At 45.9% G+C, this 24,087-nt stretch overlaps 1 protein-coding gene and 1 long non-coding RNA gene across 5 annotated transcripts in view; both read right to left on the bottom strand.

The window, feature by feature from the left end:
- Window positions 1-2,740, bottom strand: part of LOC102120558 (uncharacterized) — a 39,270-nt gene extending 36,530 nt beyond the window's left edge. For both annotated transcript variants that reach the window (XR_006696238.3, XR_012430616.1), the window contains exon 1: window positions 2,544-2,740. This is a non-coding gene — a long non-coding RNA (uncharacterized lncRNA). The remainder of the gene's footprint in view (window positions 1-2,543) is intronic.
- Window positions 2,741-10,556: 7,816 nt separating this feature from the next.
- GLB1 (galactosidase beta 1) overlaps window positions 10,557-24,087 on the bottom strand; it is a 110,684-nt gene continuing 97,153 nt past the window's right edge. For all 3 annotated transcript variants that reach the window (XM_045387090.2, XM_045387091.2, XM_065539801.2), the window contains exon 16: window positions 10,557-11,168. In XM_045387090.2, coding sequence (XP_045243025.2) covers window positions 10,854-11,168 — 315 coding nt within the window. In that variant the 3' untranslated portion in view covers window positions 10,557-10,853. The remainder of the gene's footprint in view (window positions 11,169-24,087) is intronic.

Below are 24,087 nucleotides of genomic sequence, written 5' to 3'. Positions count from 1 at the left end.
GGCCTCCCAAACTGCTGGGATTACAGCCATGAACTGCCGCTGTAATAGACCGTTTCTTTAACCTGGAATTCTCTTCCCCTGCTGGTCACCTGACCAACTATTGCTCATCACTCAAGTCAGCTTGGAGGCCAATCCGATAGCAGATGCTGATCATGCTCACCCAACTCCCCTTTGTGGACCGGCGTACTCAGTCCCCAGCTACTGTGAGCGTTGGCTGCTAACAGCTCACAGATGCCCTCTTCTCTTTTTTTATGGCCAACTCCCTACTACCTTCCCACAGTACAACTAGTCCTCCCCTCCCATCAGTGGCAGCCTGCAGCCAGTGGCTGGCTGACATGGATGGAAGGTTAAAAGACTGGCCCCCTTGACTCAGGGTGCATCCAATTTTGTGGTGAAATTAATATGTGTGAGTTTCTCTGGAACTAGCAGCCTGATCTGACCTACCCTAGATACATGAGGGAGCCAAGCCAACCTCAGTGGAGCCTGTTCCAGACCAGAAGAACCACACAGCACAGTCATGAACTAAACAGTGGGTTTAAGCTGAAAGTAGTCTCCTTGCTTACCTTTATTCTCTTGCCCTGCACCCTTCCCTCACTCCCTTTCTCCTTAGAGCATCCCCTCCATAAACCACGTGCACAAAAAGCCCTGTCTTTGGCTCTGCAGTAAGACAGAATGCCTGGCTGCCCAGGCCTGGATTGTGAACCCCCCTTGTGCTGCTCTACCACTCTGTACTGTCTCTCACTATGGTGCCCATGAGACTGCACTGACTGTCTATTTACTTATCTCTCCTACTAACTAAACGTTTTCAAGGCATGGGTCATGTTTTTATTACTATTGCTATTGGTAGTATGTCAATACTCTTTTAAAAAGAGACTGAGCGATAGGGTGATTAAGTGGTTATCATTTTAATCTCAATGCTTAGCATGTATTAGGTACACCCTAATAGTTGAATGAATTAATGAATGAATCAAAGTTGTCCTGGATTTAACAAAGAGATGCAGGCTACAGGCATTTTTGTAGAGAATATTGGAGCTTAATAACATTTCCATAAAGAATGGATCTTAGAGGCTGGGCATGGTGGCTCGCGCCTGTAATCCCAGGACTTTGGGAGGCTGAGGCAGGCAAATCGTTTGAGGTTAGGAGTTCAAGACCACCTGACTGACATGGTGAAACCCCATCTTACTAAAAAATACAACACAATTAGCTGGGTGTGGTGGAGCATGCCTGTAGTCCCAGCTACTTGAGAGGCTGAGGCAGGAGAATCACTTGAACCCAGGAGGTGGAGGTAGCAGTGAGCCAAGATCACCTCATTGCACTACAGCCTGGGTGACAGAGCAAGACTCCATCTCCAAAAAAAAAAAAGAATGGATCTTAGAGACTTTTAAGGTGCAAAGACCAAGGACTTAAGTGATAGGCTCACTGAAATGAAGAAGGGGAAATTTCAGTGTACAAGAACATGGGGTGGGTGGGGACAGGCGTGGTGGTTCACGCCTGTAATCCCAGCACTTTGGGAGGCCAAGGTGGGCGGATCACGAGGTCAGGAGATGGAGACCATCCTGGCTAACACGGTGAAACCCCGTCTCTACTAAAAATACAAAAAATTAGCCGGTTCTGGTGGCGGGCGTCTGTAGTCCCAGCTCCTCGGGAGGCTGAGGCAGGAGAATGGCGTGAACTGGGAGGCGGAACTTGCAGTGAGCCGAGATCGCGCCACTGCACTCCAGCTTGGGCGACAGAGTGAGACTCCGTCTCAAAAAAAAAAAAAAAAAAAAAAGAACATGGGAGCAGCAAATGGCAAAATTTGGTCACTAAGAGAAAGAGAAACAGTTGGGACCAATGTATTGTTGAAGTGTCCTGCTCAGTGAGGAGGAACTGAAAGTTCAGTTCACATCTGCTGTATGGTATTCACATTCTACATATGTTGTTACTATTCAGATAACATGGGCACTGAGGTTTTATATCAGAGTGAAGAGTTGGCTGCTCTCAACAGCATTGCTCTATCTGAATTCTTGAGATGGGTGGCTTCTTCCTAGCTATTAAGAGGCAAAATTCTGGTGCCCAGAGTAGAAAGAAAACCATACAGTTATCTCAGTCTCTTTTCTCTATCCTCCACTTCTGTCTCCTGAGCAATCAGAATTCTGTCTTTTACCAGGTTGGCTTCGGCAGAGTTTGCAATGAACTGAGATGAATCTGCAGGGACTTCAGGACAGGACTCTGTAATATGTATTTCAATAATACCTTCCTGTTATCAGCCTATCAGGCAATCACAGAAGCTTTTAATAGAAAGCTAGATAAAACTAGTCCTCCACCTAACAACTGTCTCCAATCTAGCTCTTTTTTCTCGTAGATATTTAGTACTGCAAAAATCCCATCTAGTGGAAGGCTTTGGCATGGTAAGGTTGGGTTCCAGGTAATCACAATTTTGGAGTACAAAATCATGAAAGACTTATCAAGATCACTGGGGTGGGGGTGGGGTGCTAGCAGCAGCACAGTGACCTCTGGTCCACTACAAATAAACTCTTTGGTGAGTTTCTTGAGTATCTTACCATATTTGTTCTTTGGACTTTGCAAGTGGTTTGTTGATATCTGCCGATCATGGCAGACAGTGGACAGATGAACCCAGTTGCCCACCAGGGAAGTTGTGATGTTCTTAGCATCAGAAGGCCTCAGGTTGATGTCAGTCTGTGGTGCTTCTCTCTCTCATGTCTCCTCAGCCCCTGTTTCACGTCAAGGAAGAGCTCCCCTTCAGAGAAAAACCGAGAGTCATCATTTGCCTGCTCAACTATGAATAAAGTTCCGTGTACGTTCTCTCTGCTCACTTCTTTCAGAGGCACTTCTGGCTCACGAAACTCTTCAGCTAAGTTGTTGGGGAATTTGCTGAGTGTCAAAACATGAATTAAACCAGAAGAGATATGATAGTGGGTTTTGTCTGAGAGGGATGCCCAGCCTTGTGAACAAGCCATCTTCCAGGGTGGGGGATTACTTGCTCCCTGACCTGTGTCCACTGGGGACCCACATATCCTGGGCATTCTGCTCACCAGAGACACACACAAGACTCATGGGTCAATCACCAAAACCTGGGGCCACAGCTTAGACCTGATCTGTCAGGGCTACTAAACCCACCTACTAAAATAGTTAAATGCTGACAACAAGGCTGAAGTATTGTTCTTCTGTGTTGTGAGTTTTCTCAAATACAGTACAAAACTTTCTCCTTGCAGCTCAATCAAGGCAATCTGCATAGTGAGAAGAGAGTGGGATTTGGAGGCAAGAGACTTGGGTCCAAGTTTCAGGCCCCTGATTTTGTGTAAATCACAATTCTTCCGACTTCTTGATTTTCCTAAACTGTAAATTGAGCTGCATGTCACCTGCCCTATTTCCTCAAAAGGTTCTTATAAAGACTGAATGAGATACTGTATGCAAAATAACATATTAAAGCCACTTTATGAATGTTATTATTCTTATTAAGCACCATCAAAGTTGAAGACATGAACCTAGAAACTTCAGAGGACAAAAGATGTGTGAAGATAACCAATTTTTCAGGATACTACAATCTGGTTGGAGATAGCTCTGATCCCTGCATCTCTCCTGCCTCATCTCTGTTCATTCCAACCCCAGCCAGATTGAGGTGCATGTCACGAATTTCTGGAATTCTCCATTGTCTTTCCAGACCCTGGATCTTTGCAGATGCTGCTTCCCTCTGAGAAGCACTTTCTGCTGTACTCACGCCTATCTTTTCTCCTTCTTCTCTTATTCTTCACCTGGCTCAGCTCCAGAAAGCCTGCCGTGACCAGTCTCTGCTCCACATCAAGTCTAAGACTGGATTCAGCACGCTGACAGCCCTCTGATCTCATCCCTGTCATTGTCTACCCCTCACAATACTGCATTGTTCATTAATAGATCTGTGTGCTCCCTGAGGGGCAAGAAATGTGTCCCACACAGGTGGCATGGGGTGTAGAGTAAGTATTGAATGAATGTCTATTGGGTAAATGAAAAAACAAAAACAAAACAAAACCCACCTACTAAAATAGTTAAATGCTGAGGGGCTTATCCATCACACTAGAAGGGATATGACCTGAAACCCTGGGGACTCCTCACTGGGCACTGCTTGGGACACTTTCTGATTTCAAAGGTCCCAGAAAAGAGCACAGATGGTCCACGACAGCCAAAGCACTCTGGTAAAAATATCCTATTGCGGCCGGGTGCGGTGGCTCACATCTGTAATCCCAGCAGTTTGGAAGGCCGAGGTGGGTGGATCATGTCAGGAAATCGAAAACATCTTGGCTAACACAGTGAAACCCTGTCTCTACTAAAAAATACAAAAAAATTAGCCAGGCATGCTGGCGGGCACCTGTAGTCCCAGCTACTCAGGAGGCTGAGGCAGGAGAATGGCATGAACCTGGGAGGCGGAGCTTGCAGTGAGCCAAGATCGTGCCACTGCACTCCAGCCTGGGCAACAGAGTGAGACTCTGTCTCAAAAAAAAAAAAAAGATCCTATTGTTTAGTAAAAATTAAAGAAAGTTGAAGTACATTGGACAGACTGCACCTCTTGATCAGAAATCAAATCATAAGATTTCACCCAAAGATAAGAAACAAAGAAACCACACTGAGCTTTGTGTGCAGTGCCCAGCATCTCATACCTCCATAGACTCTGACTGTTCGGGAGTTCACACAGTGGATTTCCTGCCGGTGTCAGTTCCCCTCAGTTAATATCTGGTGAGACCACCAGGGGCCTGGCAATTTGCAAAAGAGACAAAGGGATCCAATTCACTAAACACAGGCTAAATGAACCACTTAGCCAATGGCCTCCTGTTCCTTACCAGTGGGGCCTTGGACCTCAATTCATGCTTTCTGGACTTTCAGACCTTTAGTGAAGTGGACAGAAATACACAAATTGGAGTGTGCAACAACACAGCACTGGGTGCACATGTGATGATTTCTTAAAAATGGCCACAAATTCTTTTTTTTTTTTGAGACGGAGTCTCGCCCTGTCGCCCAGACTGGAGTGCAGTGGCCGGATCTCAGCTCACTGCAAGCTCCGCCTCCCGGGTTCCCGCCATTCTCCTGCCTCAGCCTCCCGAGTAGCTGGGACTACAGGCGCCCGCCACCTCGCCCGGCTAGTTTTTTTTTTGTATTTTTTAGTAGAGACGGGGTTTCACCGTGTTAGCCAGGATGGTCTCGATCTCCTGACCTCGTGATCCGCCCGTCTCGGCCTCCCAAAGTGCTGGGATTACAGGCTTGAGCCACCGCGCCCAGCCAACACAAATTCTTTGTTACTTCTCCCAACAAAGAATGGGGGTCTGTGTTTCCTCCCCTTGAATCTGGGTTATGACTGTTTTGGCCAGTAGAGTACAGCGGACTGATGCTATGTGACTTCTGCCTCTAGGCCTTGAAGGGCCATGCGGCTTCCACCTGCTTCTGTTGCAGTGTTCACTCTTTGGAAGCTCCCTTCTGGAACACGCCATCAGAACCCAGCTACTGTGTTATAAGAAACCTGAGTCACATGGAAAGATCACTTGTAGAGGCTCTGTTGACTGTCCTAAGTGACCTTAAACTTCAAGTCATCCCGGCCCAAACACCAGGCAAGTGAGGGAAGGAATTGCCAGATGGTTCTGGTACCCAGCAGAAGCCCCAGCGTCACAGAAAAGACAAGCCGTCCTTGCTGGGCTATCCAAATTCCTGATCCATAGAATCATGGGCATAACAAGAGTTGTGCTTCTATGCCATTTAAGCAGACTTACTGGTTTATTATACAGCAACAGACAACAGCACACACTGCAGCACACAATGATGAGAAATGTCCTGTGGGCAAGGAATTCAATATGCTGGCACTGGAAAGTTGCTTACGTTTGGAGAACAAGCCAACAGAATCTTTAGGAAGCGGAGCACTGAAGAAGTCCACACTGGGGACTTTAAGCCCAAACCCCGGATCTCGAGTCTTTTCCGTAGGCTCACGCTGCCCTCCAGCAGTCTCTGGTTAATGCTGGAGAGGCTTGGTGAATGATGCCCCTTCACCTTTTCTACAGCACCTCTTCCTCCCTGTCGGGTCTGGTCTGTGTCATGTTTTATAATAGACTGTCTCCTTCACCTTTGTGTCCTCAGCTAAGCACAGTGGCTGGTCAGGAGGAGACCCAAATTGTCGAACTGAACACAAAGGGATGCAGGGAAAGGATGGAGCATCCTCGGTGTCATTTCTTCCCTCTTGTCCCCCAGATTTCCAGATGATCAGTTACCTGCTTCTGTGGCAGAATATGATAGGAAAGACTCAAACTAGCATTTAGTAAGCAGCCACTACATGGCAAATGCTATATAAGGTACTTTTATGGTGACCTCATTTAATTTTAAAACCCCACAAGGTGGGCGCCACATTTAGGAGAATAAGAAATTTAGACTTACACGATTCCCTTGCCCGAGACCATGCTGATGGAAAGTGATGGAGCAGGAACGTGACCCTGGGTTTCTCACCCCAAAGCCTGTCCTGTTGTATCTTAGGAGACAGTGCTGCTGGTTTGGAGTTTGGAGGAATTAAGCTGGTGGGAGGCCTGCTCACATGTGGGAAAGCCCCTTGCAGTGCAAGTAGAGCAACTGTCTGGTGAGGAATCAGTTCAGAATCTTCACCGGGCATTTGCAGACAACCAGAAAGCTGCTGAGCATCCACTTCTAACAAAGGTCAGGGCCAGTGGGCTGAAGGGCAAGGGACACCTGGGGAAGTATTTGCTCAGTCAGACCAAGAGCAGGGGCTAGGCCAAAACCCAGAAACCACCTGGCCCCACTGTCTGGACATCAGGGCAACTTTCCTTGCAGCCCATGTGCTGATGGTCCACACTGGCTATGTGTGCTACCACAGACCAGTCAGGATCCCTCAGACTGACTCAAACGGTGATTTCAGAAAATGACTTCTTTTTCATAAAGGAGAGAAATAAAGACCACATGAGATCATTTCCTATTTGTGTCATTTGACAGAAGACATATTTCTTGTTGGGGAAACAATGAAAAAAAACCCCACCTCGGATTAGCACTAAACAATTTCATTCTGAATAAACTGGATTTACTGAGAAACAAAGATAAACAGACTGACAATGACAGATAAAGAAAGTAGGTAGTGTAAGGTGGAGAAGGGAAGAGAGAGGGGACAGGAGAGATGATAAGTCTGCAAATTCTAAGTGTAATTCTTCTTTTGTTTGAGACAGGTCTGGCCCTGCCACCCAGGCTGGAACGCAGTGGTGTGATTTCAGCTCACTGCAACCTCTGCCTCCCGGGCTCAAGCGATCCTCCTACCTCAGCCTCTCGAGTAGCTAGGACTACAGGCATGCACCACCACATCCAGCTAAATTTTGTTTTGTTTGTTTGTTTGTTTTGAGACGGAGTGTCACTCTCGTCACCCAGGCTGGAGTGCAGTGGCGCAATCTTGGCTCCCTGCAGCCTCTGCCTCCCGCTTTCAGGCGATTCCCCTGCCTCGGCCTCCTGAGTAACTGGGATTACAGGTGCCTGCCACCATGCCCGGCTAAGTTTTGTACTTTTTAGTAGAGATGGGGTTTCACCATGTTGGCCAGGCTGGTCTCGAACTCCTGACCTCAGGCGATCCACCTGCCTCAGCCCAAAGTGCTTGGATTGTAGGTGTGAGTCACTGCACCTGGCCTAATTTTAGTATTTTTAGTGGAGATGAGGTCTTGCCATATTGCCTAGCCTAGTCTCGAATTCCTGGGCTCAAGCAATCCACCCACTCGGCCTCCCAAAGTGCTGGGGTTACAGGTCTAAGGGTAATTCTGCCTCTTCTTCATTATTCACTGTCTTCAAAAAAGATATTCTGAAATTGTTTAATCGTTCCTTAAACAGTTCAATATAAATTACTGTATGACTAAACAATCCCACTCATGGGCATCTGTCCAAGGGAAATGAAAACGGATGACTACACAAAGAACTGTGTATGGATGTTCATATCAGCAGTCTTCATAATAGTCAAAACTGGAAACCACTCAAATGCCCATCAGCTGGCAAATGGATAAACAAAATATGGTACATTCCTACAACGGCATGCGATTCAGCAACACACAGGAGCACATATTCCTGAACACGCTACAACATGGAACAAACCTCATGGTATGCTGAATGAGAGAGACCAGACACAAATGACTGTATATTGTGAGGCCGGGCACGGTGGCTGAAAGATAAATTTCATATAAAAGGTTTAGATAGTAGGTAATAAAGGTACTCCCCTTATTATTTTCCAAAGGTAGCATCCATAGAGAGAGTTACATCTTCAATCAATTCGTGGACAGATCTGAAATAAGGTCATTCAGAGAAATCAGGAATGGCTGAAGGTACATCTTATTTTAGGAAGAACACTGTAGCAGGCAAAATGTGTGCCCATGAGAGGCAGCATAGAGTTGGAAGGGTTGAGTCGAGTCCAGAGTCCAGGTGGCACTAGCTATGTATTAAGATTCTGTTTTCCGGCCGGGCGCAGTGGCTCATGCCTGTAATCCCAGCACTTTGGGAGGCCCAGGTGGGCAGATAACCTGAGGTCAGGAGTTTGAGACCGGCCTGGCCAAGACAGCAAAACCCCGTCTCTGCTAAACATACAAAAATTAGCTGGGCATGGTGATGCACGCCTGTAATCCCAGCTACTCCGGAGGCTGAGGCAGGAGAATTGCTTGAACCCGGGAGACGAAGGTTGCAGTGAGCCGAGATCACGTCACTGCACTCCAGCCTCGGCAACAGAGCGAGATTCTGTTTCAAAAAAAAAAAAAAAAAAAAAAAAAGATTCTGTTTTCCAAAATCTTCCTGGGTAAGGGGTGGCAGAGTGCTGTAGGTGGGAAAACCCATCCAAATTCCCTCACATTGATAAGACAAAACACTGGCTTTGGAGGGAGGTGGGCCAGGTTTGAAATCAACTCTGCCTCTTGCCAAAGTTTTAAATATTTTCAACTGTAAAATGGATTTATTGCTACTTGACCTGACAGTGTAGTTCTGAAGACTGAATGAGAGACATATAAGGCAAGTGTACACATTGATGAGGCGACCACACTCCACTGCTCATGCCTTCTGGAGATTCTCTGCTTGTCTCTGGCACAGGGGAACTGCAATTCACCAGTGTACATATGCACACGCTCCTTTAAAGGAGTCATTTCACATTTCTTTCCAAAGCTTCTCACTGTTTGGCCATGGTTCTTGAGTATCATTTTGTGTTTTTGGTAACTGTGCAGTGGAGGAGTAATGAAATGATGGTAATGGTCCATGTAGAACCTCCTTCGCCCTGTGATCTGCCCGAACATCAAATGGTGCAGAACATCTAGAAAAAGGTACTACAGAAAAACGTCCTCAATGTCCTCAACTAAGTTCCAGTGTTTGTTTCAGCTCATCTATGCCACCTGCAGCTCAACCAGCGTTTAAAGACTCGCTGTTCAATCTCAGATATTTCTTATTTGCGCCTATGAGAGAGGGGAAAATATACCACCAAGAAAACATTACAGATTGACATAAAAAAACTTTCCTTTCTCCCTCCTTAAAAAAAAAAAACAAAAAAACCCCTACAGGGCTGGGTGCAGAGGTTCATAACTGTAATCCCAGAACTTTGGGAGGTCAAGGCAGGAGGATCACTTGACGCCAGGAATTCAAGGCTGCAATGAGCTACGATCGTGCCATTGCACTTCAGCCTGGGCAACAGAGCAAGACCCAGCCTCAAAAAAAAAAAAAAATTACATATTCTTGGTATATAATTAAAAATACAGATAAGAAAAAGCAAGCAATCTCTCAAATGCTTACCATCCAGATATAATTATATGAACATTTTAAAGTTGTTCCTAACCTTTCTTGTGCAACACAAGCATGTATTAATATTCTGTGTATGCAATATATACCCAGACACTAGAGCCAGACTACCTGGGCTCAAACCCTGTCTTGCCACGTACATCTGTGAGATCTGGTAAACTGGCAGGATGACAGTATATTCCTCAGTGTTCTTGTGAGGGGCAAGTGAGTTAAACACACCCTCAGAACTGTGCATGGCATAGAACAAGTCCTTGACAAATGAGAGCTACTGTTCCATGTCAGGACGGGAATATCAGAAACACCATGTCCTTTCCTATCTGTGCACATACACAGCACACACACACGTGCATGCCTAACTACTGATATGTGTATAGGCCTGTACTGTGTGAATATGCGAAGTTCTTATGTTGAAACACACAAAATGGGATCCAATTTAAGGTAATCTGTTTTTTCATGTATCAGGACATTTGCATATAAGTATAGATCTCTCACCATTTTAGTGGCTAAAATACTATGCTTCTATATAGATACATCATACTATGTACACTGTGCAACTGTGAATCACTTAGATTGTTTGCATAATTGTTTTGAGCTGTATTTGTCAGTTATCTAATCCAAAAGCAAGCCAAATAACGATCAGAAAAGCAGCAGTCCGCAGATCAAACAAAGACTATTTTCCATCCTTTTGAACTTCAAGTTAGTGAAGTGGTTTATTCAGCCCACTCAAGTCTAGTTATGATTTAAGTCAGACCATATAATTTAATACCTGCACATTAAAAACAGTGACATTATCATTTGAGTACAGATTTTATTTAACAAAAAGGCAACATGATTCTTCCAAAATACAAATCACTACCACCTTTAAAGCTCCCATTCCAACCCTGCAGATATGTATGCACGTTACTGTGCTGTTAGCCCCTCACACATTCCAGGTGGTCCCTGAAGGTGGGGCTTTGGCACCGCAGGGATGCAGGGAAACCTCAGGTGAAAATCCACATCCGAAATTCCTTTCCAATTCCACACTCCAATCAGTGCAATGTGGCATGACAGGGAGGATCTGGGAGGTACATTCAGAGTAGAATCCCTCAAAGTCACAGGCTTTCATCATCATACATGCTCCAGCCACGAATCTTTGTTTTTTTGGGGGGTGGGGCCATGAGTCTTTGCTCAACAGGTTTGGAGAGATGATCGTAGATCTGAGATGAGCCAATAACTGGCCTGTCCACGAACTCCACAGCACACAGTTCTGGACCATCACTGCTGCAGGGTGCGCGCTCCAGTTCCAGCACGGTGATGGTGTTTGGGGCTGAGGTCATCAGGATGTGCTGGGGCACAAACAAGGTCAACTGAGGGCCCCGGGCTGGCCAATAGCGGCCAAGGTTAAAGCCATTAATCCAGACCTGGCCCTGGAGGGAGAGAGAGACAAAACCATCAACCCCAGATGCAGCGAAAGCCCTGAGGAAGGTGGGGGCCCTGATGTAGGGCAGGTCAGCAGCAATGGAGGAAAGAAATGCCCCCAGAAAGGTGGGGCTGACAGCCAGGCCCATGCCAGCCTTGGTTTCAGCTTCCTGCTGAGATAACTGGCCAAGGTGGGAACAAGGTGGATGGGGGATAACAAAAACTTGCCCCAAAGACCCACCCCTGCTTCAGGAAAATACAGGTTTGGTGCCTCTGACAGACTTCAGTGGCCACAGATGTCAGTACCAGAGAACAGTGTGGAAGTTTCTGAATTTCATCCCGGTTCCAGGGTGCTGCCTGTCCCCACAGACCAGCCTCTCCCTGACTTTTCTGTACACAGAAGACAACTGCTGAACTGCTTCCTTAAATAGATCTTTTCCTTCTTCATTCTCTTTTCTTAGAGGCAGGTCTTGACCTCACTATCTGCTGCACACCCGGTGAACACAGGGCACATAGGACTCCAGGGCCTGCATCCTGAGGTCAGACAGGTACCAGGAGTGGTCCCCAAAACAACCCCTCAAGAGGGATACGGGGTTTGGGTGAGGGAGAGGAAGAGGCTCATCCAGTTGGGTATCTACATTACTGCTATGTTTTAATGACTCTTACAGGCACCCTCAGAGTTAGGGTGTGGATTCCATGTTTGGTTCAGGAGCAGAGATGATGCTATAGGCTGCAGAAACAATCTCTGTGAGTAGGGGAAGCTGCTTCCCATAACAAAACTGAAAGTGGAGGATAAACTCCTAAAAAACAGGGACCCTGTTTAGCTTTGTCTACACAGCCTCTCTGTATGTGCTAAAATTTGCTTAAAGGGGCTGAGTGCAGTTGTTCATGCCTATAATCCCAGCACTTTGGGAGGCCAAGACGGGCAGATCACCTGAGGTCAGGAGTTCGAGACCAGCCTAGCCAACATGCTGAAAACCCGTCTCTACTAAAAATACAAAAGTTAGCCGGGTGTGGTGGCACATGCCTGTAAACCCAGTTACTCAGGAGCCTGGGGCAAGAGAATCACTTGAACCCGGGGAGGCAGACGTTGCAGTGGGCTGAGATTGCGCCACTGCACTCTAGCCTGGGTGGTGACAGAGCAAGACTGCGTCTCAAGAAAAAAAAAAAAATTGCTCAAAGATAAAGGCAAGGATCAACAGTTGGCTAAATAGATGGAACGTTCTATTATAAAGAAAGAAAGTGAAGAAGGGGAGATCACATATATGCAAAAGAAAGAGAAAATCTGGGAGAGGAAAAGAAAACATAAAGGGAGAAGGAAGAGGAAAGAGGAATGGAAGAAGGGACGGAGGCAGGAAAGAAACTGCAACCCGCAGTGGCCCAGATATCCTAGGAGACAGCTGGGAGGAGGCCCAGCTATGGCTGACACCTGCTGAGCCCTAATCCTCATCACGTTCTGCAACACTACTGCTGCTGCTCACCCCAGGGATCCTCAGTCTTCTTATGTTTGGGTATTTTTCAGCCTCCAAGTGTCCCCTTTATTTTAGATCCTTCTGAATTTCCTACCTGGGTTCATATCTGTGTCCTGCCACTTACTAGCTGTCTGACCTTGGACAGGTCTCAACTGAATTTTTCATACCAGTCATTGGGGACAATGATGATGAAGGAACAGTGTGTGGCCTGTAAGTGGTAGCACTCCTTACATGATTAAAGTGAAAAGATATTGGTGTTCACATGCCTACAAAAGAAGGGGGTCCGTGATTAAAAACCACCTGTCTGTTGGATTAAGTCATTTAGAAAGAGGACGACAGTTTCACAGTTCTCAGAACTATTTCACTCTTGTTTTTACGCTGGGATATGTTATCTCATTCCATCCTAAAAGGTATACACAATGACAGCTTCACCAGGTTTTTATCAGCTTAAAATCTGCCGGCGCCTTGTTTTTGCAGTATTAGAGAACAGTAGCACTTTACTTTTGCGGTCAAGGGGGAAGACAGAGAAGTGGGAGGTCTTCGTGAGCAGCACCCGAGGAATGGCACGCATGACTACAGGCTTCATGCTATGCTCAGGACATAGGCCAAGTCAACTCCTGACCAAATAGCAGGTGATCAGAGTGGAGGTTTGGTCCTTTCTCAAACCTCAAGTTCCATTTCATAAGCATCTAAGAGATGGGCCCTCATTCGCTGGGTGGACTGTGCACCTGGTAGGTAAGCTGGGAATTGTTTTCCCTGGATCCCCTTCCCTGGATGGTTCTGGGTAAGTGTTGGTCAGAAGGGGCCCTTGCTTGAGATCGGGAAGGTGGAGGGAAGTAGCAACCATTGCTCTGGGTGCAGTGGTGCAATCCTGGCTCACTGCAGCCTCCACCTCCCAAGTTCAAGAGCTTCTTGTTCCTCCGCCTCCTGAGTAGCTGGGAATACAGGCGTGCACCACCATGCCCAGCTAATTTTTGTATTTTTGGTAGAGATGGGTTTTTGCCGTGTTGCCCAGGCTGGTCTCTGACTCTTGGCCTCAAGATATCCGCCCACCTCGGCCTCCCAAGTATTGGGATTACAGGCATGAGCCACCAAGCCTGGCTTTTTTCTTCTTCTTCTTCTTTTTTTCCTTTTTGAGGCAAGGTCTCACTCCAGACACCCAGGTTAGAATGCAGTGGCACCATCAAGGCTCACTAGTGTCAACCTCCCACATAGCTGGGACTATGGGCATGTCCCACCGTGCCTGGCTCATTTTTGTATTTTTTTTAGAGATGGCGTTTCGCCATGTTGCCCAGGCTGGTCTCAAACTCCTGGTCTCAAGTGATCCTCCCACCTCAGCCTCCCAAAGTGCTGGGATTACAGGCGTGAGCCACCACGCCTGGCCATGCACATGTTTCTTACAGGAGGGCAATGCTAGGAATGGAATTGCTGGGTCATGGGATATGCCTGTGTCCAATTTTAGTGATACTGTAAAGAGTAGCTATTTTTTAAAAAAGTGTGAAGGAGGAATTGAATTTTCATATGTGGTTAAAAATGAACATTCTTTTTTTTTTTTTTTTTTTTTTTTGAGACAAAGTCTGGCTCTGTTGCCCAGGCTGGAGTAAGGTGGCGCCATCTCGGCTCACTGCAACCTCCGCCTCCCGGGTTCACACCATTCTCCTGCCTCAGCCTCCTGAGTAGCTGGGACTACAGGCGCCCGCCACCATGCCCGGCTAATTTTTTGTATTTTTAGTAGAGACAGGGTTTCACCGTGTTCGCCAGGATGGTCTCGATCTCCTGACCCTGTGATCTGCCCGCCTCGGCCTCCCAAAGTGCTGGGATTACAGGCGTTAGCCAGCATGCCCAGCAAAAATGAACATTCTTATAAAGAATATTATACAAGGCCAGGCGTGGTGGCTCACATCTGTAATCCCAGTACTTTGGGAAGCCAAGGTGGGCAAAACACTTGGGGTCAGGAGTTTGAGACCAGCCTGGCCAACATGGTGAAACCCTGTCTCTACTAAAAGTACAAAAATTAGCCAGGCATGGTGGCGGGTGCCCGTAATCCTAGCTACTCAGGAGGCTGAGGCAGGGGAATTGCTTGAACCTGGAAGGTGGAGGTTGCAGTGAGCTGAGATTGCACCACTGCACTCCAGTCTGGTGATAGAGCAAGACTCAGTTTGAAAAAAACAAAACAAAACAAAACAAAAACAATGTTACACAAGAAGCTACTGCACTGGACTACAGCGCTAAGGTATGGTGAGATCCTAGTGGCTTCATCATTAGACCATGATCTCTCCATTTCTCTCCATCCTCGCAGCCTGACTTCCAGAGCGAGTCATAAATCAATGTTGTCTTAGACTGCTGCGGCTTCCTCATAGTCTCCTGACTCTATTAACTCTAGAATCTAGGCTCTGCATAGCTGCCAAAGTGAAAATAGGATGCTTTTCACACATTTCTGTTTCTAACCTCCTTCCTGTGGTCCACAGCCCATACCTTCACCCTTTCCTCCTTGTCTCTGCCGCACTCCCCCTTGCTCACTCCACTCTCCACTACTTTTCTTTCTTTCCTTTCTTCTCTCTCTCTCTCTCAGGCTATGTTGGAGTCCAGTCGCTATTCACAGCCACAATTCTAGCACAATACAGCCTTCTGCCTTAGCTTCCCAAGAAGCTGGGTCTTCAGATGTGCACCACCACACACAGCTCCCCAATTACTTTAAGTTAGTCTCACTAAGGCTGATATCAGCTCGTCACCATGCGCGAACACTATTCACCTTGACCTGAAGCCTTCTCATCACTCAGGCAGGGCCACGATCCTCCTCCTTAATGCTGGGTTTTCCATTCCAAGTCACTCACTATCCTTTAATTTTTTCTTTTTCTTCTAGTTATTATCATGATTTGAAATTCATATCTTCTGTTTGATGACTAGTTTAGGAGCTATTTCCAGCTATAACACAGGCTTTAGGAAGGGAAAGGCTTTGTCCATTTTGTTTGAGGCGAGATTCTCCACATGCAAGAGAGTGATACTCAATATACACTTAGTAGCACTCATGGCTGCTGATACTTGTTGATAATTTTGCCAAGAAAAGATTCACTGAAGAGGTGACGTGAAGCCCTTCTGAAAGAATTCTTCACGTTCCTCTGCTCCCAGTTCAAGAGTTTTAAAGAATATTGTTCACTCAAAGAAAAACATTTGCCTTCCCTCCTTGATTAGAACCAATGAAAAACACATTAATATAATTTAACTTTAAACATTCTATTTAAAAAATATATACATTGATCTTTATTTCTCTTTAAAAAGTTATGCTTTTGCAATTATTTTTGGTGGGGAGGTATGCACGTGTTGCTGAATATGATCTAAAAGTTGATACACTCTTAATGAAGTTAGCCCCGGGGGGGCCAAGCATTTATACAGTGAACACCAGTGGTTTCCGGGGCTGCCTAAGGCAGTCTCAGTTAAAACAGTTCCATGACAAAGTGACTTTCTCTGACCATGGCTTGACCCTGGCAGATTCCCCACCCTTTGCTGTAATCACCAAGGCAATAATAATAGTTTCATAAATGTGAGGTTCCTGGAAATGCCTGACCTACTTTTTTGTTGATCAGACAGATTCATGTGTTTGTCTGTCTGTTTTAAACTATCTGGATAAATGGAATTTAAAACAAAAGTTTTGTTTCCTACCTTCCCCTCCCTCCCTCCCTCCCTCCCTCCCTTCTGAGACAGGGTCTCACTGTGTCATTCAGACTGGACTGCAGCTGCACTATCATAGCTCACTGCAGCCTCGAATTCTTGGACTCAAGCGATCATCCTGTGTCAGCCTCCCGAGTCGCTGGGACTACAGGTGTGAAACTATTTGTCGGGGGAGGCCAGCACGTGTTGTTGTTAGCCATCATGGCCAGCTAACTTAAAAACCATTTTTAAAAATAGACATAGAATCTCACTATGTTGCCCAGGCTTGTCTCCAACTCCTGGCCTCAAGTGATCCTCCTGCTTTCACCTCCCAAAGTGCTGGGATTACAGGTGTGAGCCTCTGTGCCTGGTCTCACTATTGTTTTAAGTTGTAGTTTAAAATTTTCCAAAAATTTTTGGGAGCTCCTTTAAAAGCAACAATAAGCTTAGGGTGGATGCTGCCTTTGTCACTCTCTGAAAGAAAACATGTACACACTTGCAGGACTTAAAATGGAAAAGACAAAGGTCCAGTTAGTTCCCAAAGTTAAAGGCTCTCACACACACAGCTCATGGATCACTGTGATGCTCACCTGGGAGAAAGAGAAGACAAAGAGGAGAATTGAAAAGAAAAAAGGTAAAAGCCTCTCACAGGGCTTGCTTAGAAATAAGATGTTAAATAGATCTCACTGAAATACACAGGAGAAGATTAATTCTCCCCTTCCTTCAGAACCCCAAAGGGCTCTGCAACTTCCTCTTCAGTCTTAGAGTAATAAAGTTAAATCACTTTATGGTTTCTCTATATTTTGGGACAGATCCAAACAGAACTGAAGCCATCAAATGCATACAATAATAGCATAAAACATAGATCACTTCTCATCAAATCCCAAATAAAAATTCTTTTTCCTTCTCAACTCCCAACAGTTCCACCATTGCTAGACCTTTTTAATATAATGCTCACCTAACAACAGTCGTCAAACCACCTCACATATCTGGAACCAAGCTAAGAACTGATAAGCAAAACTACTGCCTTATGTCATACTTTTTCTAAAGTTCACAACCTAAAAATTGTAGGAGACCTTCTTTCACTTCTAGCCTATTTACTCATCTACAAAAGTTCTAAGAAGTTTTGTTACTAAATTAATATAATATTTGTTGAGAGAAGTCTGATGGTCTAGTTTCAAAGTTCACGGGACTTGTGACTGGAAACAGTGAATTAGATGGAAATAGTGGGTCTTGTAGGATGTAAGCGTAATTACAAATTAGATAAAAAAGAAGTTTAACAAGCATATCAAATTTAGGATGAAAGTAGGGTCCAATAGTGTTAAGACCTGTGGCATATTGAAAAGATGGCCCCAATTCTTAGTGGTTCCGTCTGTCAAGAAGTAGAATCTGTCTGGGCATGGTGGCTCCCTCCTGTAATCCCAGCACTTTGGGAGGCCAAGGTGGGTGGATCACCTGAGGTCAGGGGTTCCAGACTAGCCTGGCCTACATGGTGAAACCCCAACTCTACTAAAAATACAAAAATCAGCCAGGTGTGGTGGCACACGCCTGTAATCCCAGCTACTCAGGAGGCTGAGGCAAGAGGATCGCTTGAACCCGGGAGGTAGAGGTAGCAATGAGCTGAGATTGCGTCACCACGCTCCAGCTTAGGCGACAGAGTGAGACTCCATCTCAAAAAAAAAAAAAAAAAAAAAAAAAAAGGAGTAGAATATGTTTCTCCATTCCTTGGATCTGGCTGGTCTAGTGACATATTTTGGCCAAACAACGTGGAAGAAGTGACATGTGAATCCTGACTTGGGCCTTAAGATGCCTTGAGCATTTGCATTCTTTCTTTGAACACGGCTCAGTCGCTATGTGAACAAGCCCAGGCTAGCTTGCTGGATGACGAAATAGACGTGGTCTCATCTTCTCTGTTGCCTCAGCTGACAGATGGCTAACACCCAGGTGGTCATGCCCAGCTGAGACCAGCAAAACCACCACTTGGTCTGCCAATACTTAAAATAGTGAACCAAATAAACTGCTGCTGTTTGAATCCACTAAGTTTTGGGTGACTCGTTACGCAGCAGAAGCTAACTGATACACATCTCCATGGTCAGAAGGTGCCTAAGCATGCTACTTTTCAGGAAAGTGAGTGACCTTTAAAAACTCAATTTAAAAATAGTAGAGCCATCCACTACTTAGTTCTGCTTTCACTGATCAATCACCAAATCCCATCGGGGCTTCCTCAGTCATGTCTGTGCCTTTCTCAGGACGGCTGAGAACAGCTGGCTGAGAAGACACCTGTGAGCACTCAGTACAGTGGCCAGCACAGCAGATGTGGCTGGTACTGCTATTATTTCCTGAACCTGGACCGCCCTCCCTCCCTACTGCCACACTCAAGTCCGGCTCTGTTTCTTCTCCCTGGACCACTTCTCCAGCAGAAGAGCAGCTTTCAGGGGTAACAGGGAGAGAGTTCTGTTTTATACCTATCAGGCTGGAGGTGCCTATGAGACCCCCAAAGGTGGGCTCCAGAGTCTTGTAAGAGCGGAGCTGGAAAAGGAAACGTGAGCAAGTCCAGCACATCTGTGAGAATGACATCCCCCAAAAGTGTAAGAAGAGAGCCCAGGACCAAGTCCTGAGGACTGCAACATAGAAGCTGAGAGAGAAGCCTGAGAAGGAACAAAGAGAGGGAGGAAAACCAGGAGAAGTTTGGGCACGCAAGTCAGGAGAAGCGATCCTCCCACCTCTCACCGGGTAGCTGGGACTGCAGGTGCCACCATGCCCCTATAACTATCCTAGAGTTATCTGGGGCGCCATCCTAAGTCGCCTCATTAGCATAAACCCAGGTGTGACTGAAAAGGGCTAGTTACAAATAACAAAAGACACTCCTACCACTCAGAAAATGCCAAGGGTTTTAGGGCCCTGGAACCAGGGACAAAGACCAAATATATTTCTTATTATACTATTCCCTTGAAAAATGTCAGTCCCTCTGCACAAAATGTCCTTCCCACTAGGTGGACCAGACCTTTCCCGGCAATCTTAGGCACTTACAATTTCCTCCTCTCCAAGGCCCAACTGCATGGTTTACAGATCTCTTACAGACTCTTATAATTCTCTTGGGCTCTGTCTATACCTCTATCTCTCCAAATGGATTGAGACCAAGTGACTAACATGGATAAGGTTTTAAAAGATTTACATACTCTTTGGTGGCATCATCGTGTCTCACTGCAGCCTAGACTTTCTCAGCTCAAGCAATCCTCCCATCTCCCACCAGGTAGCTGGGACTACGGGTGCGTGCCACCAGGCCCAGCTAATTAAAAATAAATTTTTGTAGAGATGAGGTCTCATTAAGTTGCCCAGGCTGGTCTCAAACCCCCAAGCTCAAGTGATCCTACCACCTCGGTCTCCCAAAGGGCTAGGATTATAGGTGTGAGCCATCGCATCAGCCAGAAAATTTCAAAAGCAAGATGTAACAAATAGTTAAAAGAAGGAATTTCTTTCAGCTATTTATTGTACATTGTTTTATTTCATAATTATTTTACATCTTGAAGGTGGGATAATTTATCTTTAAAATACAGAATTACTTTTGATCAGTATTCTATTTTGATTCTTGGCTCTTTAAAGCATAATTTTGGTTGAGGAAAAATGGGACACTATCCCACTCACTACCATGCTCTGTCATGCACCTAAACCTACCACAAAATGTTAAAGGCTGGAAGGCTGCATAGGATATTGACATGAGACTTATCCACACCCATCTGAAAGAGAGGTAAATAGCAGAAGCACTGCTGTGCTGGCAGGACATGACATTTCAGGTTTGGCATATAGCAGGGGTCCCCAAACCCCAGGCCACAGACTGGCCGCGGCCTGTTAGGAACCAGGCCACACAGTGAGAGGTGAGTGAGCATTACTGCCTGAGCACCACCTCCTGTCAGATTGACAGCAGCATTAGATTCTCATAGGAGCAGGAACCCTATTGTGAACCGTGTACATGAGGGATGTAGGCTGTGCCCTCTTTATGAGAATCTAACTAATGCTTCATGATCTGAGGTGGAACAGTTTCATCCCAAAACCATTCCCATCCCCTCTTACCCCCCACAGCCCATGGAAAAAGTGTCTTCCACGAAACTAGTCCCTGATAACAAGGTTGGGGACCACTGGCATACAGGACACATCGCGGAAAGCACTGGAGGAGAACGCTTCCTGTCTAAGGGACTTTCTCGTCAGATAAGAACTCAGTGAGGTCAAAGCGTTGCCCTGTGTCTCCTGGACAGAGCAGAACATGCCTGACCCCTTTCTACTGAAGTCCCAGTTGATATTCATTCACATTTGGCATTAACCAGAAAGCCACATCTGACTCAAGTAAAGCCAGTGTAAACAAAAGTGATTTTTTTAATCTCATGAATCGCCCTTATCAGTGACTTTGCCCTCTAAATCAAGGTAGTTTCTTTACAGTGAAATGAATAGGAAGAGCATAGAGTCCTGTGCCAGGGGCTTTGACAAGGGCCTCTCCTGATGAAGGATGTGGGGGTTAGTGCACAGCCTTAGAAACAGCTGGGGCTTCAGGGATCATTTTGTCCACCCCCCACCACAACGGCCAGCTCCCTGCATTCAAACTATGTGCTAATGTGTTCATCCTTTCAAATGTCAGAGCTTAGCACTCAGTGTGGGAGTGTGATCTGCCTGTTCTGAGGTGGCTGATCATTTAGAAGCTCCAGAGCTGGCCTGGGACTGTCCTCGGCAGCAGGGACCTCTGTAAACCACATCAGTCCTGTGTTAGGTAGGACGTGTGCGTACCCTTGGACCTTCACACCCATTCACTCCAAAGTCCACAAACTTCTTGGATGGGCCTTTGTGTGTGTGTGTGTGACTTTATTGACCTAGAATTCATATACCATACAATTCAGCAGTCTTTAGTATACTACAGAGCTGCACAACCATTACCACGGTCAATTTTAGAACATTTCATCACTCCATTAAGAAGCCCTGTACCCTTTAACATTCTCTTCCCATCTGACCAACACTCTCTTTTCCCTGCTCTAGGCAGTCACAGATCTTCCTGTCTACATGAATTTGCCTGTTCTGGACATTTCATGTAAATGGAATCATGCAACATACAGTCCTTTGTGACTGGTGTCTTTCATTAGCCCAATGTTTTCAAAATTCTTCCATGTTGTGACATGTATCAATACTTCATTTCTTTTTATTGCCGAATCATATTGCATTGTATGGATGTAGTACATTTTGTTTATTGATTCCTCAGTTGATGCACATTTGGGCTGTTTCCGCCTTATGGAAATTATGGATAATGGTGCGATGAATACTTGTGTACAAGTTTTTGAGTGGACATATGGATTAGATGGGCTTTCGGGGGTCTGAACCCTTTGACACATTCACAAATACTGTGTGGAGATGTACTTTCAAGCCTGGAGATGCAGAGCATTCATCAGACTGATCAAATAAGTAAAGAGCCCCAGCCTCGATAATGAGTACGAGTTTCTCACTGGTTCTCAATACCACCTGCTTTTTCACATGGGGCTCAGGTACCTGTGCCACTGAGCACTTCTGTACCTCCTACAAGTTACTTAGCTCTCTAAGCCTCCAGCTACTCATCTGCAAACTGGAGATAATGATCCATCTACCACAGGAGCCTCTTTTGATGGCTATGGAGATAGTGTCTATAAAGTGTTGAGCAGAACTCCTGGGTCAGTAACTCTTGCATGTGACACCTTTACGATTTGATCAAGATGAACCTCCCTCTGACCTCCAACATGTCCTAGTTTCCATTTGTCTCAACTGCATTAGGAGGGGAGGAAAAGAGGGATCGAGGGATCGAGGGAACAAGAACATGCTTGCTAGCTAAAGGGGAAGATCCAGGGAGGTCTTTGTTTTTAAGTCCTAGAGCTCCTAGTTACCACTTTTTGGCTGAAAAATGGGACTTGGCAGAAAGATGGAAAGGGCTGACAAAATGCAGGTAGGGGAGGTATGAGAACAGGGTCTTGGCCTGGAGGAAGACAGTGGGGAGGGGATTCAGAACTCAGACTTCCTCCTAGATACCACTGGGCAGGAAATGAGGGCGGAGGCAGAGAGATAAGTCTGACAGGAAGCTGAGGGAACAAAGGAGTTACACCTGATAGCAGTCAAGGAGGATGAGGTCTTCAGGTGGCTTTAGGAGGGTGGTGAAGGTTGAAAAGGCCAGTGGGGCAAAGGAGCAGAGAGAGACCAAGGACTGCTGAGCAAATCTGAGGGCTTCTGGAGGCTGGCAACAATGAGGGGATGGTAGCCACGATGAATGCGCTAAGAAGCCCCTCAGCTGTGCTCGGTGACTGGTGAACCAGCAGAGATGCCAGCAGTGGATCTACATGGAGGAGGAATGAAGGAGGCAGAGTAGAAAGGCAAAGGGGCAAGGCGGGAGGCAGACTGATGGCTCTCAAAAAAAGATCACGGTAGCCGGGCGCAGTGGCTCACGCCTGTAATCCCAGCACTATGGGAGGCTGAGGTGGGTGGATCACCTGACATTGGGAGTTTGAGACTGGCCTGACCAACATGGAGAAACCCCGTCACTGCTAAAAACACAAAATTAGCTGGGCGTGGTGGCGCGTGCCTGTAATCCCAGCTACTCGGGAAGCTAGGCAGGAGAATAGCTTGAACCTGGGAGGCGGAGGTTGCAGTGAGCCGCGATTGCGCCATTGTACTCCAGTCTGGGCAACAAGAACGAAACTCAGTCTTAATAAAAAAAAAAAAAAGATTGTGGTAAGGCCTAGGCTTGGTAGAGGAAGAACTGTAGCCTTAATGGTGGAATGTTTTAGGTCATTAATAAGATTTAAGGCTGGGTGCAGTGGTTCACGCCTGTAATCCCAGCAATTTGGGAGGCCGAGTTGGGCGGATCATGAGGTCAGGATTTCAAGACCAGCCTGGCCAACACGGTGAAACTCCTTCTCTACTAAAAACACAAAAATCAGCCAGGTGTGGTGGCGGGTGCCTGTAATCCCAGCTACTCGAGAGGTTGAGGCAGGAGGATCACCTGAACCCGGGAGGCGGAGGTTGCAGTGAACTGAGATCGCGCCATTGCACTCCAGCCTGGGTGACAAGAGCAAGACTCCGTCTCAAAAAAAAAAAAAAAAGATTTAAGAGTGAGGTTGGTAGGCATGAGAGTTTGGTGCATAGAAACAAGCAGCCAGAGAGAGGATATTAAAGCCTAAAATTCCAAAGGTATGTTCACCAAGATATATGCCTGTGCTGGGCCATAAAATAAGTCTAAATACATTTAAGAAGACTGTGCAGCCATCATTCAAGTTAGTTTCAGAACATGTCCATCAGCTCCAAGAGAAACCCTATGCCCACTTAACAGTCACTTTCCATTCCCACCCTCAGCTCTAGGCAACCAGTAACCTACTGTCTGTATGGATTTGCCTTTTCTGAACATTTCATAGAAATGGAGTCATACATTATGTAGCCTTTTACTTTTGGCTTCTTTTACTTAGCATAATAGTTTTCCGATTCATCTGGGTTGTGGCATGTTATCAGTACTCCATTCCTTTTTACTGAGGAATCGTATGGATATACATGCTTTCTCCACTTGTCAGGTGATAGACATCTGAATTAATTATAATTTATAGTTATTATAATACTGCTGTAAACACTTGCATGTAAGTTTTTATGTGAACATGTTTTCCTTTCTCTTGTGTAGTATCTAGGAGTGGAATTGCTAGGTTCCATGGTAATCGACGTTTAGCCCTTGAAGAAATTGCCAAACTATGCTCCCAAATGTACCATATTATCTTTCTACCAGCAATGTGGGAAGATTCCCTTTCCCCCACATGTCCTT

The sequence above is a fragment of the Macaca fascicularis genome, chromosome 2 (genome assembly GCF_037993035.2).
Source record: "Macaca fascicularis isolate 582-1 chromosome 2, T2T-MFA8v1.1".
NCBI classification, from domain to species: domain Eukaryota; kingdom Metazoa; phylum Chordata; class Mammalia; order Primates; family Cercopithecidae; genus Macaca; species Macaca fascicularis.
Note: the sequence above shows the minus strand (reverse complement) of the source record. Positions and strands in the feature narration are given on the sequence as shown.